This window comes from Alosa alosa, chromosome 9, assembly GCF_017589495.1.
Source record: "Alosa alosa isolate M-15738 ecotype Scorff River chromosome 9, AALO_Geno_1.1, whole genome shotgun sequence".
Lineage (NCBI taxonomy): Eukaryota > Metazoa > Chordata > Actinopteri > Clupeiformes > Clupeidae > Alosa > Alosa alosa.
In genome coordinates this window covers 20,795,434-20,810,757 of record NC_063197.1, presented here as the reverse complement: position 1 = coordinate 20,810,757, position 15,324 = coordinate 20,795,434, and the positions used below count along the sequence as shown (strand labels likewise).

General features: G+C 42.8%; 2 protein-coding genes across 2 annotated transcripts in view; one reads left to right on the top strand and one right to left on the bottom strand.

Annotated features, from left to right (window-relative positions):
* cyfip1 (cytoplasmic FMR1 interacting protein 1) overlaps positions 1-15,324 on the bottom strand; it is a gene marked incomplete in the record, with an annotated part of 53,791 nt that overhangs the window by 2,710 nt on the left and 35,757 nt on the right. Inside the window, 4 exon segments of the mRNA XM_048252981.1 lie at positions 4,615-4,745; positions 6,112-6,202; positions 6,611-6,754; positions 13,378-13,465. Of these exon segments, the coding sequence (XP_048108938.1) occupies positions 4,615-4,745; positions 6,112-6,202; positions 6,611-6,754; positions 13,378-13,465 (454 nt within the window).
* LOC125300846 (fibronectin type III domain-containing protein 9) lies at positions 8,201-12,470 on the top strand. The gene is made up of 3 exons (XM_048252988.1): positions 8,201-8,218; positions 8,418-8,948; positions 11,001-12,470. The coding sequence occupies exon 3, from the start codon at positions 11,103-11,105 to the stop codon at positions 11,838-11,840; it is 738 nt and encodes a 245-aa protein (XP_048108945.1). The 5' UTR covers positions 8,201-8,218; positions 8,418-8,948; positions 11,001-11,102; the 3' UTR covers positions 11,841-12,470.

Sequence of the window (15,324 nt, the reverse complement as noted above, 5' to 3'; positions counted from 1 at the left end):
GGCAGTCACTGGAATGAATGAATGAACAAACTTTATTTGTCACTATACCAGCTGTACAATGACAATTATGTGTGATTCTCTCTGGGGCTGTGTGCACAATAATAAAAATAGAATAAAATACATAAATTAAGATTAAGAATCTGGACTGGATCCAATTCACAACCAAGATTTAAGATGTTGATTCTATAACGGCTCCGGTGTTGATCTGAAGTGGATCACAGCCAGACTGAGCCCAGAACTGGCCCAGGTATGTTGCACACTCGGGTTGCAGAGTCGGCTGGTCCCATTGAAAAGTGGTGAAAAAGGGCACACTGATAAGGGCAGAGTGAGAAACTCATCAATCGGACTGGCAGTGTGGTCTTCAGCCTCTGCCCTACTGTCACACCTACTCACTCACCTCAGACCCTTCCACACAAGTTGTTAGTGTTACGGTCTCAGCTGTCCATTAACTACAAGCCAAACCCTGGACACATACAGACACATAAACCACGTCGACAAACATCCGATGACCTGAACAAACACACCGATTTCATTCTGAACCACCTGTTACCACCATTTCCCTTTTCCTGGCAGATTTAACAAGGTCGCTTGGTCGCTTAATCGCTGCCATTACACCACAGGAGTTAAAAAACATCCGCTTTTCAACTTGTTTGTTCCATGCTAATGGCGAAGGTTGAGATGGATTTACAACCAACAAAGAGTAAATGCCTTATGTATGCACCCACCTGTCGGCAGCTGCGCAGTCACTTTCATCTGGGATGTAGCAAGCGGGTAGATGAGTCGGCATGAAGGGCAACTTTTTCATTTTTTATTTTTTATAACAGGCGACAAAAGCCATGTGTTGCATAAGACAAGCAGAGCATTCGCAGACACTCACATTCAGTCTTTTCTCTTTCCTCATCGCTGTGTTCATTTGTCACCCCTGTTTGAAAGGATAAAGCAAACCACTTTCCAACTCAATGACTGCGATGCCTCTGATAACCTCTGATGCTGACAGGAGTGCGCCACTATACATGAGGCAGAAAATGGAGCTGCCTCCACCATCAATCTACTTGAGACCACAGACAAAAATCTCTTTAAACATCTTCTGAGTTCTCCATTTATAATGAGACCGAAGAAAAACAATCAGGTCCAGCCTTTTTCCTTATCAATGGTTTTGTAAGGAGCCTCCATCTCCATCCAAATAATGGAATTTGCAAAGACTAGAAATTGCAGCATACACACATGCCTGCATTTAAATTGCATTTGTATTTCAGGAAATTACAAAATATGCTCAAAGTGTCCATAACTGGAACAACCAGGCCACGCAAATTGGGTTTTAGGTACCTCAAGTGAATCTGGACAAAAACACATTTCTGGACTAGACTCTGCGTAGGCACACTCTTAAGACCTCTCAAGTGTGCAAAAACAAAAATGTCGCTGTGTTCCCATGACAACGCTTGTAATGCGGTCATTCATTGTAATGCTGACACCCATCGCCAGGCCTTTCATCTGCTGATTAAAGAAGATACACACATGCACACACAGGCATGAAACAAATCAACAGACTTATTGGATTGCCACCACAGCTATCACCCAATAGATTTTTTTGTGAATGTTTGTTCTAATATCTAATTATAATGCATGCGGGTACTGTCTAGAGATCACAACAAACCGTCAATTAAATCCTCATACACATTCTCAACATACTCATTTGTTGCTGATCTCCTATTGAGCCCAATTAATGGTACTTCTGCCAAGTTTCTGTAACATATATCCTCACTTCCAAAACTGACTGGGCAAACTGTTGCAAACAAAATGCAGCTTAATGACCACCTCCCCCACAGAGCTGCATGTGAAACTAGCTTCTCCCTCTGTCCATAAGTTCCTGCGTCATCCTAGCAGCCCTGGTAGTGTCTTCATATTGATTAGCTTGTCAGCCTCCTTCTCTGGAGAGCTCCATGGATAATGAATGAAAATATACTGTACGAGGCCATGCATTAAGCACACTCTTCATCCTGTCAGTATCATTTGCCATAGATGAGTCAGTGGGGTGATATTTACCTGCTTTCAATTCCAGCTCCTTGAATGCCAGAGAGCACTCACTGCTTTACTGATTGATAATATTTCACAGCTTGGAGTCAATTTACTGAAGAGTGTTTTTTTCAATAAACTTATCCCACAGTTCCCCATGTTGTTTCAGGTCTGACACAGACATGGTGTTTGTTATTACTCACAGGATTTAAACATCTGCACTGAGACTCACACAGATCTGCTCTCACCACCAACCCACTAAAAGCATTTGAACGTTACTGTGGATGGCAGATGTAATGGCGCGTTCCAGAACCCATCCTAACCAGTGGGACGTGGGACTTATCCTACCTCCAACTAAGAAAAGTGCACTGGAATGCCTGTCGAAGTGGAACCTCCTACCGGCGAACTCGGGGGAGCTTGACTTACCACGACCTCACCAAAATAAGTCATAGGATAATGGTGGCGACTGTGGAGTCACACTTTGTGAGAAGAAAAACTTCAAGGAATAGGCTATAAACTTTACTTCTCTGCGTGTAGGGTTGTTTTAGACACTGCCATTTTAACACAACTTGTTTTTCATATTATGGCGTGAAATTATGTCGTTATTATCTGTTTGCATGAAGATATAGCCTACGGTCAATGTATACCCAGTTATCTTACATAGCGAAATGCGGCGCTTTTACATATACGGCTCCAGAACAGACAAAAACAAAGCGAGTATCAGCTTAGCGCGGCGGTCATCCATGTTTTCTGTTTACATTCCACTTCAATTTCCTGGAACGGTTTGAAGTAGGAGCTAGTATACTTCAGGTAGGATAAGTCCCTCGTCCCATTGGTTTGGATGGGCACTGGAACGCAGCATAAGCTGACACTGAAATCCCAGATCAATCCCAAACCAAAGGGCTCTATTGGATCTGTCACACATTTACCAGACCTCACACAAGGCCTCTGATTCTCTCAAGGCCTCTGATATAACGTAAAGAGCTTTGTAACATCCAGCACCCAGACCAAATCTGTTTACAGTTAGGTACTGAAATTAGGGAGAAATGACCACAGTTGAAAGATGCTATGAGTTGGAATTTTAGTTTAAAGCATTCCAAGATGACCTTGACATAGCAAACAGAATTTGAAGAAATAACCACTTTGACATAATGCTCTGTTGCTCAGATATCCACTGAAGTCAGCATCGGACCGAACTCTCTTAATACCAGAGTTATACCGTTATACCAGGTGTTGTATTTATACCTGAGGCACTGTATCAAATACATGCAAGTCAAAGGAAGAGTGTTCTCATGAACTTAAGAAGAACAGTCCAATAATTTGCATCTTATTATTTTCTCAATAAAGAAAATAATGAGATGCCGCCCCCCCCCACTTCCTTTCCAGTTAAAACTGTGCATTGCCCCTTTTAGCATAAATGTTTGCCCGTTCTTCTCTATAAAAAGCCTCAAGGTCCTGTAAATCCTTAGGTTTGTATGAAATGCACATTTGAGAAATTCGTCTCCTCAAAGTGGCTCAATGATATTGAGGTCAGGAGACTGTGATGGTCACTTCCGAACCAAAACGTTTTTCTGCTATAGCAACTGAAGGGTGGACTTGGCCTTGTGCTTCGGATCGTTGTCTTGTTGGAAAGTCAGGAGTGCACCATCTTGCCATAAATCTTGTCTAGTCTAGTGTCTGTCTAGCACACAACCCCAAAGTATTATTCCACCTCCATGCTTCACAGCAGGGATGGTGCACTTTTGGTCATAGGCCCTGTTGACTCCTCCACACAGTGTTGATGATTGTGACCATAAAGGTCTATTTTGGTCTCATCACTCCAAATGACTTTGTTCCAGAAGTTCTGAGGTTTGCCTAGGCCCTGTTTGGCATATTGTAAGTGTGTAGTTTTGTGGCATTGATGCATGAATGGCTTTTTTCTAGCAACCAAACCACAGCCTATTTTTGTTTAAGTGCCTCCTTATTGTGGATCTTGAATCAATAACACCACTTTCCAAGTCTGCATTTCAGCTGAAGTAAGTTGAGGGATTTTCTTTGCATCCTGACCAATTGAAATCCTTGTTATTCTGTCTGACTGTGGCTTCTCCACTTCTTCATCAGACTTTGACCAACATTTTAAAATATTTGGATATGTCTTTATATCCTTTTCCTGATTTATACAGTACAATTACCTTTTCTAACTAATCTTTTGACAGCTCCTTTGCTTTCCCCATGGCTCAGTAGCAAAGTCAATGCAGCCCTGAATGAAATGTGCAAAGGTCTAACAAGAGCTTTGAAACTCATACACCGGTACTAATTACAATCAAATACGTCATAGATGTGGAAATGTACCCTTAATAACCTATTAATCCAGGATGTGTCAACTTGTGTGTATATTATCAGGTTAAACATTTAAGTGTATATAAACCTTTGATCATTATTATTTAAAAAAGGGCACACATGATTATGTGATAACAAAGGGCTTCAACTGACCACTTTCCCTAAATTAAAAAAGGGTTTCTAAATGACCAATCAGATTTTCTGATATCGCACAAATTCTGCCAGGGTATGTGGCACAGCAGAAAGGTGTTTGAGTAGAGGGGTGAAGGAGGTGGCTCTTACCAGACTCTGCTCACACAGCAGGCAGAAGAGCATGGCGTTGCCCACCTCCCTGAGGTTCTGGAAGCACACAGTCTTCAGCTCGGCGTACTCCACGATGTCCTTCAGCTGGTGGTGGAAGAACTCCAGAATACCTGTCAGTTAGACGTCATCACAGACAAGGAAGGAGTTTTAACAGGAGAGACACGCGGCGCTTGGACAGATTTAAAAGAAGTAAAAAGGTACTGATTATAGCTATGGACACTAATTAGACACTAATTAGAGTACAAAGACACAATGAACGCAAATTATTGAATGGTTATGAAACGATTCAGAGAATGGAATTTGAACAAAAAGATGCACTCAACAGTTGTTTTTTCTCCGATGTTTAACACGGAACTCGGTATTGCAAGGAATAGAAATCTCCATTCCATACTCTGATATTCTGTTACATCTTAGTCACCGAAGCCTGTCACTTACTCCCCCAAGCACTTCCCATGCACCTGCCACTTTGTCTAATACACCATGGCCATGTCGACTGTATCTATACCTGAGTTACCGTGAAAGAGATAGGGGCAGATCTGTATGTGTTTAGAAAGTGCTTTGAAGAGCGGAAGCTCTGAACAAGCTGAATGCCAAGTGTACCAGTGTGAAGTTGAAAATAATCTATGTCAGAGAGGGGCTATGAATGAAACATGTACCCCATTCCCCATCTCAGGTTAGATTTCAAAGTGCTGTGCCCTATGGGAACCCCTATTTGAAAAACATCCATGGCATCACAGTGTCAAATCATTCAGATCGCGTCCCCCCCCCGCTGCTCTACACTTCACTTTACAACCAGCAGGCAATCAATGCGCACCCCCTGGTGATCCTTCTGAAGCTTCTGATCCTTTTCTTCCTGATTCAGAGACCTCTGCACCCCACCTCCACACCACTCTCCACTCAACATCTAAAATAGAGTTCATGCGCTTGTGCACAGGTTACTAGAGGAGAAATTAAAAGTCAGCCTCTTTCCACAGGACTTGTGGTGGACCAGCCCAGTCAGGGTCCGATTTCATTTAGTCATTCAGTCAGACAGCAGGAGTCTGTGGCCAGCAGAGCGAGCAGCAATCAAACGTGACATTGTTTCAGATGATGCTGAGGCTGTCAGGAAACTTTCCATGCCAGCCACATCCTGCTGGTCTCTAACTATGAGCTGGAGGGATTTACAATGCTAAACACCCCAGCACTAAGGGCCCTATCAGCTGCATCTCAACACTGACTCATCCACTACTTCAAATACCTCATGCATCATGTTGTTAAATGCCGAGAGACCATTGGCCTTGGACTTATTCTTCATTAATTTCTTTATCATGTCCCTGTCTGTTTTAACGTCACCCTTATTTTATCATGGGCTATATCTAATGTGTGATGCATCATGGGTGTGCCAAGTGCCATACTGGTTGCCTAGTAACGGGTACACTGGCGATTTAATGTAAGACTACACAGTGTTATGTGTGGGACACCCTACTGGCTCCTTACCTGGGGAGCCGTACTCGTGGCGAGGCAGACGGCAGATCTTGGGCATCACCTCCATCAGGGTCTTCACATACTGCATGATGGTGCCTTGCAGCTACATGAGGAAGCAAAAGCAGAGGCCAATTAACACAAATGAAAATCCCCAGTGCACAAAGCACATATTTCTAGCCCTGGTATTGCATTTTGAGCTTAGTGGGCAAGACTCAATTATTTTGAAGAATCCTTCGGTGCCATGTGCCTAATACTCAATTACTTCAGAAGTACATCCTACTGCACTTCCAACTTAATTACATTACAAAATGTAGTTAGGATTAGAATGAGGCTGCAGTGTCAGGATTGACAACCAATGGAAGCAAATAGTATTATGAATTGCATAACTACATTTTCTTTAAGACACTGAATGTAAGGGGACGGAAGCACAGACACCACTTGACAAGTCATGACCACATGACAACAGTCACTTTATAGCTCTCATTAACACAAGGAACTCATCCATTCTCACCAGGCTTTTCACGACCTTCAAGAGCTCCTCCATCACCACGGCGATGCCCTGATAGCCCAGCAACCGGCAGATTGCCTTGATGTGAGGAGGCCCAACAAAGTTCCGGTAGAAGCCAAATATGCTGCTGTAGGCAAGATTCAGAGCCTGTGTACAGACAGACACAAAAAAAGAAGGAGAGACAGACAGACGTCGTGATTAGATTTGCAGTGGATTTCACAAAATAAACATACACATAATTTGTCTTCCCAGAATGTTTCAGGCCCTTCCTGGAAGATTTTGAATTAAAAAACAATTCATCATTTAATTTCAACAATTTTTTCTTTCTAAGCGTTTATTTCTCAATTGCCCACAAATGGCATTGAAAAGAGATGAATAGAGTATTGATGCCAGAGAAACCTGTTAACAGGATTAATTTCAGAATCCTGATCGTATGAGTTCCCTCTGACACTTTCATACCCTCGAAAGAGGCAATGACTCCTCTGCTCAAGATCTATATAGAGCAGATTGCTATAAATACAAAAATAACTTGACTCACAGCTTATCCTAACTGCATGCGAGCAAAGAAATAGAAATGGAGAGTCAAACAAAAGTTCTGCTCAAAACGTCGTGCCGCATCACGCTGCATGGCACTGTGTCGCATCACGTCCAGTTAGGACTCTCCTATTTAAAACAGCGTAATCAAACACAATGACTCTGATCCCTCACCTGTGCAAACATCAGAATGAGATGCCACCCCACGCTACCCTTCCCACCTGGGTTCTGCTCAAAGGTTCTTCCTGTAAAAGGCCAAAGATGTCCCTCTCACTTCGACTATACACTTGGTGAACTGAGATTTAATGCTCACTAGCACTGACACTATGGGTCGATTTCTTGTACATGGATTAAGCCTAATGCTAGACAAAAAGCTTTTATCAATGGATATTGTCACTGAAGTTTTCTTTTAGTCTAACATCCAGGCTACACCGGGTTGAACCGTTCCGTTCGTGGAGTGTAAAAAAATAGCTTTAGAAGACTGGTCTAATTTTTTCATGCCGGTTTCACATTGATTATAATGGAAGCTAATGGAAGCGAACAGAATGCTTCAGTTATGTGCCTGGTGTGGCCAGCCTGTAAGGCTAGGCTTTATCTGTGTCTGGAAACTGGCTGTATGAGAATATAAAAAAAAAAAAACTGAAAAATTATTCAAATGAATAAAGAGATTTTCAGGTGGCTTCAGTGATGGCAAGGATATTTCATTTCATTGTAGAGTTAGTGGAATATAAGGGAGTGTTGAAACGTCTGTGTGTGTGTGTGTGTGTGTGTGTGTGTGTGTGTGTGTGTGTGTGTGTGTGTGTGTGTGTGTATGGGTCTATGCCTTGGAGACAGGGGGATTTGAATGGACGTCTCTGGAGGGTTTCGAACAGATTCATTTCCTCTCATTCTCACAGAGGAGAGAAGCATTCCAGGAAAAAGCTAATTCCAGGAAAAAAAAAGATAAAAAGGCTTGTTAAATAGACGTGATGAGATTTGTGACGGAAGCAGAGTGTGTCGAGGAGAGAGAGAGAATGGGGAGGGTGCAACAGAGAGGGAGGCAGGGAAGAACCCCCATACAAGACAACAAAAAAAAAGGTGGCGAGACACAATAACCGAGAGAGAGACTGAGAAGAGGAGAAAGAGAGAGAGAGAGAGAGAGAGAGAGAGAGAGAGAGAGAGAGAGAGAGAGCATGAGGGAGGGAGCTCAAACGTAATCTTTTTCGATATTCGCTTCCAGAACAGTGTTTCTTTTTTTTTAAGTAGCTCCCTCTCCCCTCCCCTCTTCTCTCTCCAGACCCATCTTATCATTTGGACCACTCGCATACAGCAACAGTAGCAGCGGCAGCAGCAGAGGCAGAGGCAGTAGCATCAGCAGCAGCGACACCAGTACTGTGTGTGTGTGTTTGTGTGTGTGTGTGTGCGCGCGCGAGCGTGTGTCTGTGTGTCAGGGGTCAGGGTCTGAGCACTGGGAACCCATCTCTCTCACTCTACCTCTGCACGGAGACAGCCTGACCCACACGGAGGAGGAGGGACAGGAGTGCGGACAGAGAGCGTCTCTCCTCTTTCTCTCTGTAGTCCCCTCTCTCTCTCTCTCTTTCTCTCTGTAGTCCCTCTCTCTCTCTCTCTTTCTCTCTGTCCTTCTGCATGCAAACAGTCTCACCCACAGGAGACAGAGTGGAGTGGAGATAGGCAGGATGATGCTTGAGACGCAGCAACAGACTTAAAGGCAGCAGGGACCCTGTCCGCTCAACTCTATGAAAACCACCACAGCTGTCAATCAAGCGCTGCCCCCCCACTACCACCACCCCTCTTCTCGTCTGTGGCGGTAAGTCCCTTGCTTGTTCTCCAACCTCCTAAATACTGGAGTCAGACGCACATGTTGCTATGGGTAACTGCTATGGTAACAGAAACTGTAGTCAGAGTAAGATCATTTGCACAGACATCTGCACAGACACACAGTACTTACAAAACATTAGCAAGGATGAAAGGTTAAATAGAAGCACAGAGTTCACATGGAAATGTGATCAGCTGAGGCAGGAATATACGCTGAGAAATGCTCACTCAAGTTCATCTAATTATATTTTATCCTTAGAAAAGTGTGTTTAAAATATAGCCCTGCACAATTCTGTAAAGAACCATAATGTGGAACCTTCAGTTCAGAACAATCCAGAGCCCCTTACATATTTGCAATTGTAAGCCTCAAAAGAGTAAATGCTTTCTTAGATCTACATTGGCTTTTAGCTCACAGTTTTGCATTGTGGAAGCTAACCTTCAATGCCATATACTTCACAGTGCATTTTAGGAATCTTTTCTTTCAGCCAGGGGTTAAAGCAAGAAAAATGTATCTACCTGAAGTTATCATATATATATATATATATATATATATATACATACACACATATATATATATATATATATATATATATATATATATATATATATATATATATATATATATATATATACACACACACACACATACATACACACACTTTTTTTGTACGTTTGTGTGTGGTTTTGCTTTGTCTGCAACTTCTAAAATGTGCCTGCCACTTCAAAATCAGCACTGAAATCCTGTAGTTTGAACTCACTCCTAAACACCTGGATTCCAGAACCTGGGAATTGAACCTTAACTTTAACTTAACTAGAACGTAAACCTTGTTTTACCTGAAGGAGTCACAAAGGAAAGAGATGACTGGGCTGCATCTGTATTGATTGATACATTTCAGATTCAGTCTTTCAAAAGCTTGGATGCTTGCATCAAAGGTTGCTTTGATGCAGATCTAAACTTCAGCCTAGCAGTGACTAAATACATGTACACTATACAGACTATACTGAATGTGGGTTGTGATGTAGCAGATACAAGTCTTTCAAGTCTTGTGGCTGAAAGTAACTTTGTGCTTTGATGCAGAGCACAAAGGCAGGTTTGTCTACTAATCTTTGTCAGAATTCAGAAAAGGCTGGCTCATTTTTTAAAGTCTGGGTCAAATGTGACCTTTAAAGGGATCATGTTCAAATCTATATCAACCACTGTTTGAAGCTGATAGGATTGTAGACTGTAACAGGGTGGGTGTTGGGAGATAGAAAGTGGCAATGTGATGTCTGTCATGAGATGTAAAGCTGCTCAATATCATTTACTGCCACAGAGTGAAAGGCAGTCTATCAACTTTCAATAAAAGCACTGACTCCAATGCTTGTCTGATCTGGAAAAAGGACTTTTCATGAGGAAAATATATTTTCCGCAAAGGACAAAAGTGCTGATAAATTTGGGACTGCTGTGTCTCGACATGGTAGAGTGCTTTAAAACAAAAACAAAACTGAATTGCAAATGTGTTATTGTCGGGTGTCGGAGACTATGAATAAAATAATCTGCAACGTTACCCACTTATCTGTGGCAAGAGATTCATAATTTAGCAAAAAAAAAACCTGAATCCTGCTACCCGAAGCCGACACTAGCCCATGGGCAGTAGACCGCTGTGCCGTTTCACCGTAGGAAAGTGAAACCCAAATGACCAAATTTCCATCTAAACCAGAGGTCTATTTGTCTCTGCTACTTGATATTCTTGCACTAGGATGGTTTTCAAACAAAGGGCCACAGCAGTTTGACGCTCTCGAACACTAAAGCGAGTGGGCAAGCATGAATTTCTAAGACAGGGTGGAACATCCAGAGGTCAGCTCAATTGAACCAGGCATGTGGGCTTTGCTCCGACACAAAACCAAGGGGGAAAGGACAACAAGGACATCCTTTTGTCCAGTCTCCCGTTTTCAGAGATCTGAGAGGCAGCCACCAAACATCTATGGGATCTTAGTGTCAGACAAGGGGAGAAAAAAAAAATGTTAGACTGAACATCTCTCTCTCCCTTCCTCTCTTTTGCAGCTCGCCTACAAAATCCACAGAGAAAAAATCCTGAGAAACTCTACAGTAAGCAATCAGTTTCTCCCCTCTCCAAACCAAGCACACCCCAAACTTAAAGCCAGTATGCCAATCACTGTGCAAAATATCACGGCCACGTCGGCCATAGTGAGCTGGCCTTCGGCACCCGTCTGCCTCGACACTTTCTACAGCATCATGTACCACCCCAACTGGAACAGCCTGCTGATGGGCTACACGCGCAAGAGCTTCCTACGTGAGGACCGTGTGCCGGTCAGCCAGACCACCACCCTCCTTGGCAACCTGAGCCCGCAGACCACCTACATCCTGTGCGTGTCGTGCAAGTCGGCGGCCAACCCCGTGCGCGGGCAGTGCCAGGTCTTCAACACGCTGTACGAGGGGGCGGAGATGAGCAGCGGGCGTCGAGACCTGGCCATGGGCGTGTGGCTGGCCAGCAGCCTCCTGCTGCTGGTCATCGCTGTGGTGCTGCTCTGGGGCTGCCTGTACTCCATGTGCCCCGGGCAGGGGCAGCAGCTGGGGGAGGGGGGCAATTGCCCAGCAGCGAGCTCCCCACACCAGGGCCAGACCCTGGTGCCTGGCGGAAGAGGAGGAGGTGGAGGAGGAGGAGGCGGTGCAGTGCAGGGGGCTGGGGATATAAGAGACAGCAGCTTCTACACGCCCAGCTGCAGTGAGGAGGAGGAGGAAAAGGAAGAGGACTCCCAGCAGGACAGAGTGCTGGCAAACCCCTCCCACATGGAGCAAGGAGGGGGGGTCTTGGCTGAGGCTGAGACCCAGGGGCACGAGCTTGGAAGGCTCCTCAAAAATAGCAATGGAAGCCCAAACTGAGATGCTGATTCATTGCCAACAGGACACTGCCGTCATGCGACTGGGCATTTTAACAGCAGCCATGTGACGCAGTTTGAGACTAAATGACCCATACAAATATCATGGGAGGCTGTTATGGCTTCAAGGATTGAAGATAATGAATGTTGTACAGGAAGTCAAAGCAATGAACACTGAAAGGTTTGTTTATACGTGCTACAAATTATGTTTTTGTCTTTCTTATGTATCTTTCCGTGAAAAACGTCAATGTTTGCGATAGCTGACAAACAAACAGAAAATGAATGCAAACTACTGCTTTAAGGCAAATGTCTCATTTTCCATAGTAGGGTAACTGACAATCATGTCATTGTATCAATGTGTTTCAAGCTCCATTTATTTCCATTTAAATTCACTGTGGTAAAACATGAGACACAATTAACATGAGCAGCATCTATCTGATTGTAAGATTTGTTCCCTTCCTTTCTGCCTTCCTTTTATTACCACAGCACTGCGGATTGTGGATCTGCTAAAACAGATCATTAGGGTCAGTGTGAAAGAGAAAACCAAATGAAAACATTGCTTTCTAGCCCTTCATTAGCCTTGCTGGCTGAGATGTGAAAAATAAAATGAATTCTTGTGTGATCGTACCCTGAAGGCTCGTCTGGAACATTCTTCCATAATGTGACAACATTTGTGGGAACACACATGGGATCACACGAGATGACACCTTGTGGTGGGGTATAATGTAATGCAGCAATATGGGATGAGCGCAGCAATGGAATAGAGTGTAAAATGACCCCATCACTTTAGCTGTAGTAACACTCCCAGAGAAGACATATGTATCTCTGTGTGTGACTACAGCATGCTAAAGAACAAACCATATCAATCCTAGTGTGTACTGGATGCTTGAGATGCAAGCTGCATCCAATCAGAGTCATTATTTAGGCTCTGTTATGGGCATAGCCTTTCTCTTTCACAAGCTAATGGCACATTTTAAAGCAACTCATATGAACACTTGAATGCATATGCTCCGTACTTTCTACACAGGCCTGGCTCTGTAAATGGGGAAACAAGTAAAGTGACTTGGACTGAGCCTTACACTATGCCAGCCGATCATAAACACATTGCTTCAGGAGGTGGGAGAGTATTTTATTGGCAGTCAAACTTAAAAATTTTGCCAAAATCAAGGAATGTGTCTTTAAATAGCAAATTACCCCTCAATGCATAGGCTATATGGTTCAAAATTCAGCAGCAAATTTCAGGCAACTGCATCGTTTAAATCCTCTTTCCAGGGGCTCCTTTAATCTGAGATTTAATGCTGAGATGTTCTGAACCAAATTCCATGTGTATGATTACCCTGACAGCCTCTGGGTGAAATTCTGTCAATGTGGGCCCATGGAATTTACGAATCTGTACATGTGTACATAAAAAACCTTGGATTTTGTGTTCTCACCTGTTGGCCTGTAAACACACACACACAAACACACATACCCCCCTCCACACCCCCCCCCCAGTCATATTTTGTACCGCTATGTCGCTTCTCTAAATGGCTCAAACTGACCTTTGACCCATACAGGTAGTGGGGTTGGGCATTAGGAGGCTTGTCCCTCTGGAACTCCTGCGAAAACGGAAGGACTGTGCGAACAAACCTAGAAAACAAGAAAGAGAGGCAGAAACAGCATTAGATGAGAGAAGGGGAGAGAGACGCATGGGGAGACCTGGTTTTTATATCAGATGGGTCAAAAAGAAGGGATCATGGAGAATCAAGAAAAACATATTAAAAAAATCTTTGTTTATTCCCACAAGGTGTTTGGGTGCTCTGAAAATGATAACCAAAATGATTTTTCAGACTTGTGAGGTCTGCTGTTCAGACCCTAAAGGGATTTATTTTCTGTTCATTGCTTTTTGTGAGAGTGTTTCTACTTATCTCAGTAAGGAAAATAAATCAAGAGCCTATGTTGAGTATATGTCTTCTGAAGGCCTAAACAGAGCCCAGCCAAAAACTCCAATAAAATTTGTATCAACTTTGAGGGACAACTATTACCATGCAGGATCATCCAGACCAAACGTGACGATTTTGCTACATACTATTCCTATTTATGTACCAGAATTCAAAATTTGAGCCTCCTACATGGTTTAGTTATTGCGCTGTGGGCTTGTGAACTTTGACAAAAAAAAGAGGCCGACCAAAATCGACACCCCCCTCCCCCTGTAAAACTGGCTGTATCTTGGAAAGTATTGATCTTACATAAGAGTAATTTTACAGTGCGTCTCCTGGGTAACATAGGTACACCTGATATTTTTTTCAGAATTTTTTGAAACCTAAGTGCGTGGGCCCTGGTTCAATTGACGTGGAATGACCCAGATGATTTAATCACAAATCAAATGGCGGCTATATTTAAATAAATAAATAAAAATCAAAAACACCAGTACATGGCCACACTTTATAAGACAACTGTCGTGTCGGCCTTTCATCTTCACCAATCTATAAGATTACAGTCAAGACCTTTTTCATCTGTGATTCGTTCGGTGGATTGATTTAAATAATCCTTTTCGTTCTGGTGATAGTTTTGACATCTGTTTACCTTGTATCTAACTAATTCATTCTCCTTAGAGTCACGTTTTGTATATGTTTATGGGTTCTTGCTATTGACGACACACTATTGTTATTATTCTGTTACAATTATTTAGTCTATTACCATTCTTAGTTATTTTTATGTAGGCTATGACTACTTTAAACTGTTCATTATGTAATGATAATGTTTATTGTTACAGTATTAGTGTATGTCATTTTGGACAAATGCATCTGCAAAGAACCATAACAACTTGTAAAAAGTCAATGGACACTGTCTGATATAAAAACAATGTCTTGCTTTGATGTTTATTTTGGCTTCATCAAGATTACAACAAAAAATGGCTTGGCATATTTCAATTTATATCTAATGAATCTAGAATATATAAAAGATCCACTTTTTGAACTAAATTAGAGGGTAAAAATGAACTTTTCCACTATATTCAAATTTTTTGAGACCCAACTGTATTATAACCTATATTAAGTATATATAAGTATATATATAGTATATATACTCTTTTGATCTCGTGAGGGAAATTTGGTCTCTGCATTTATCCCAATCCGTGAATTAGTGAAACACACTCAGCACACAGTGAACACACAGTGAGGTGAAGCACACACTAATCCCGGCGCAGTGAGCTGCCTGCAACAACAGCGGCGCTCAGGGAGCAGTGGGGGTTAGGTGCCTTGCTCAAGGGCACTTCAGCCGTGCCTACTGATCGGGGTTCGAACCAGGGGGTCTGAAGCGCTAACCAGTAGGCCATGGCTGCCCCTAAGTATACAGCACAAACAGCCTGTATATCAACCTAGGTCTATGAATATTTCATGAACAGTTCCCTCAGTAGTGTGGGAGTATGCTACACCTTCTGAGTAAGGAATGGAGAAAACTGACCCAAGTAACTATAATATATTCCTTCAGGTAAGCTTGGAGTCAAT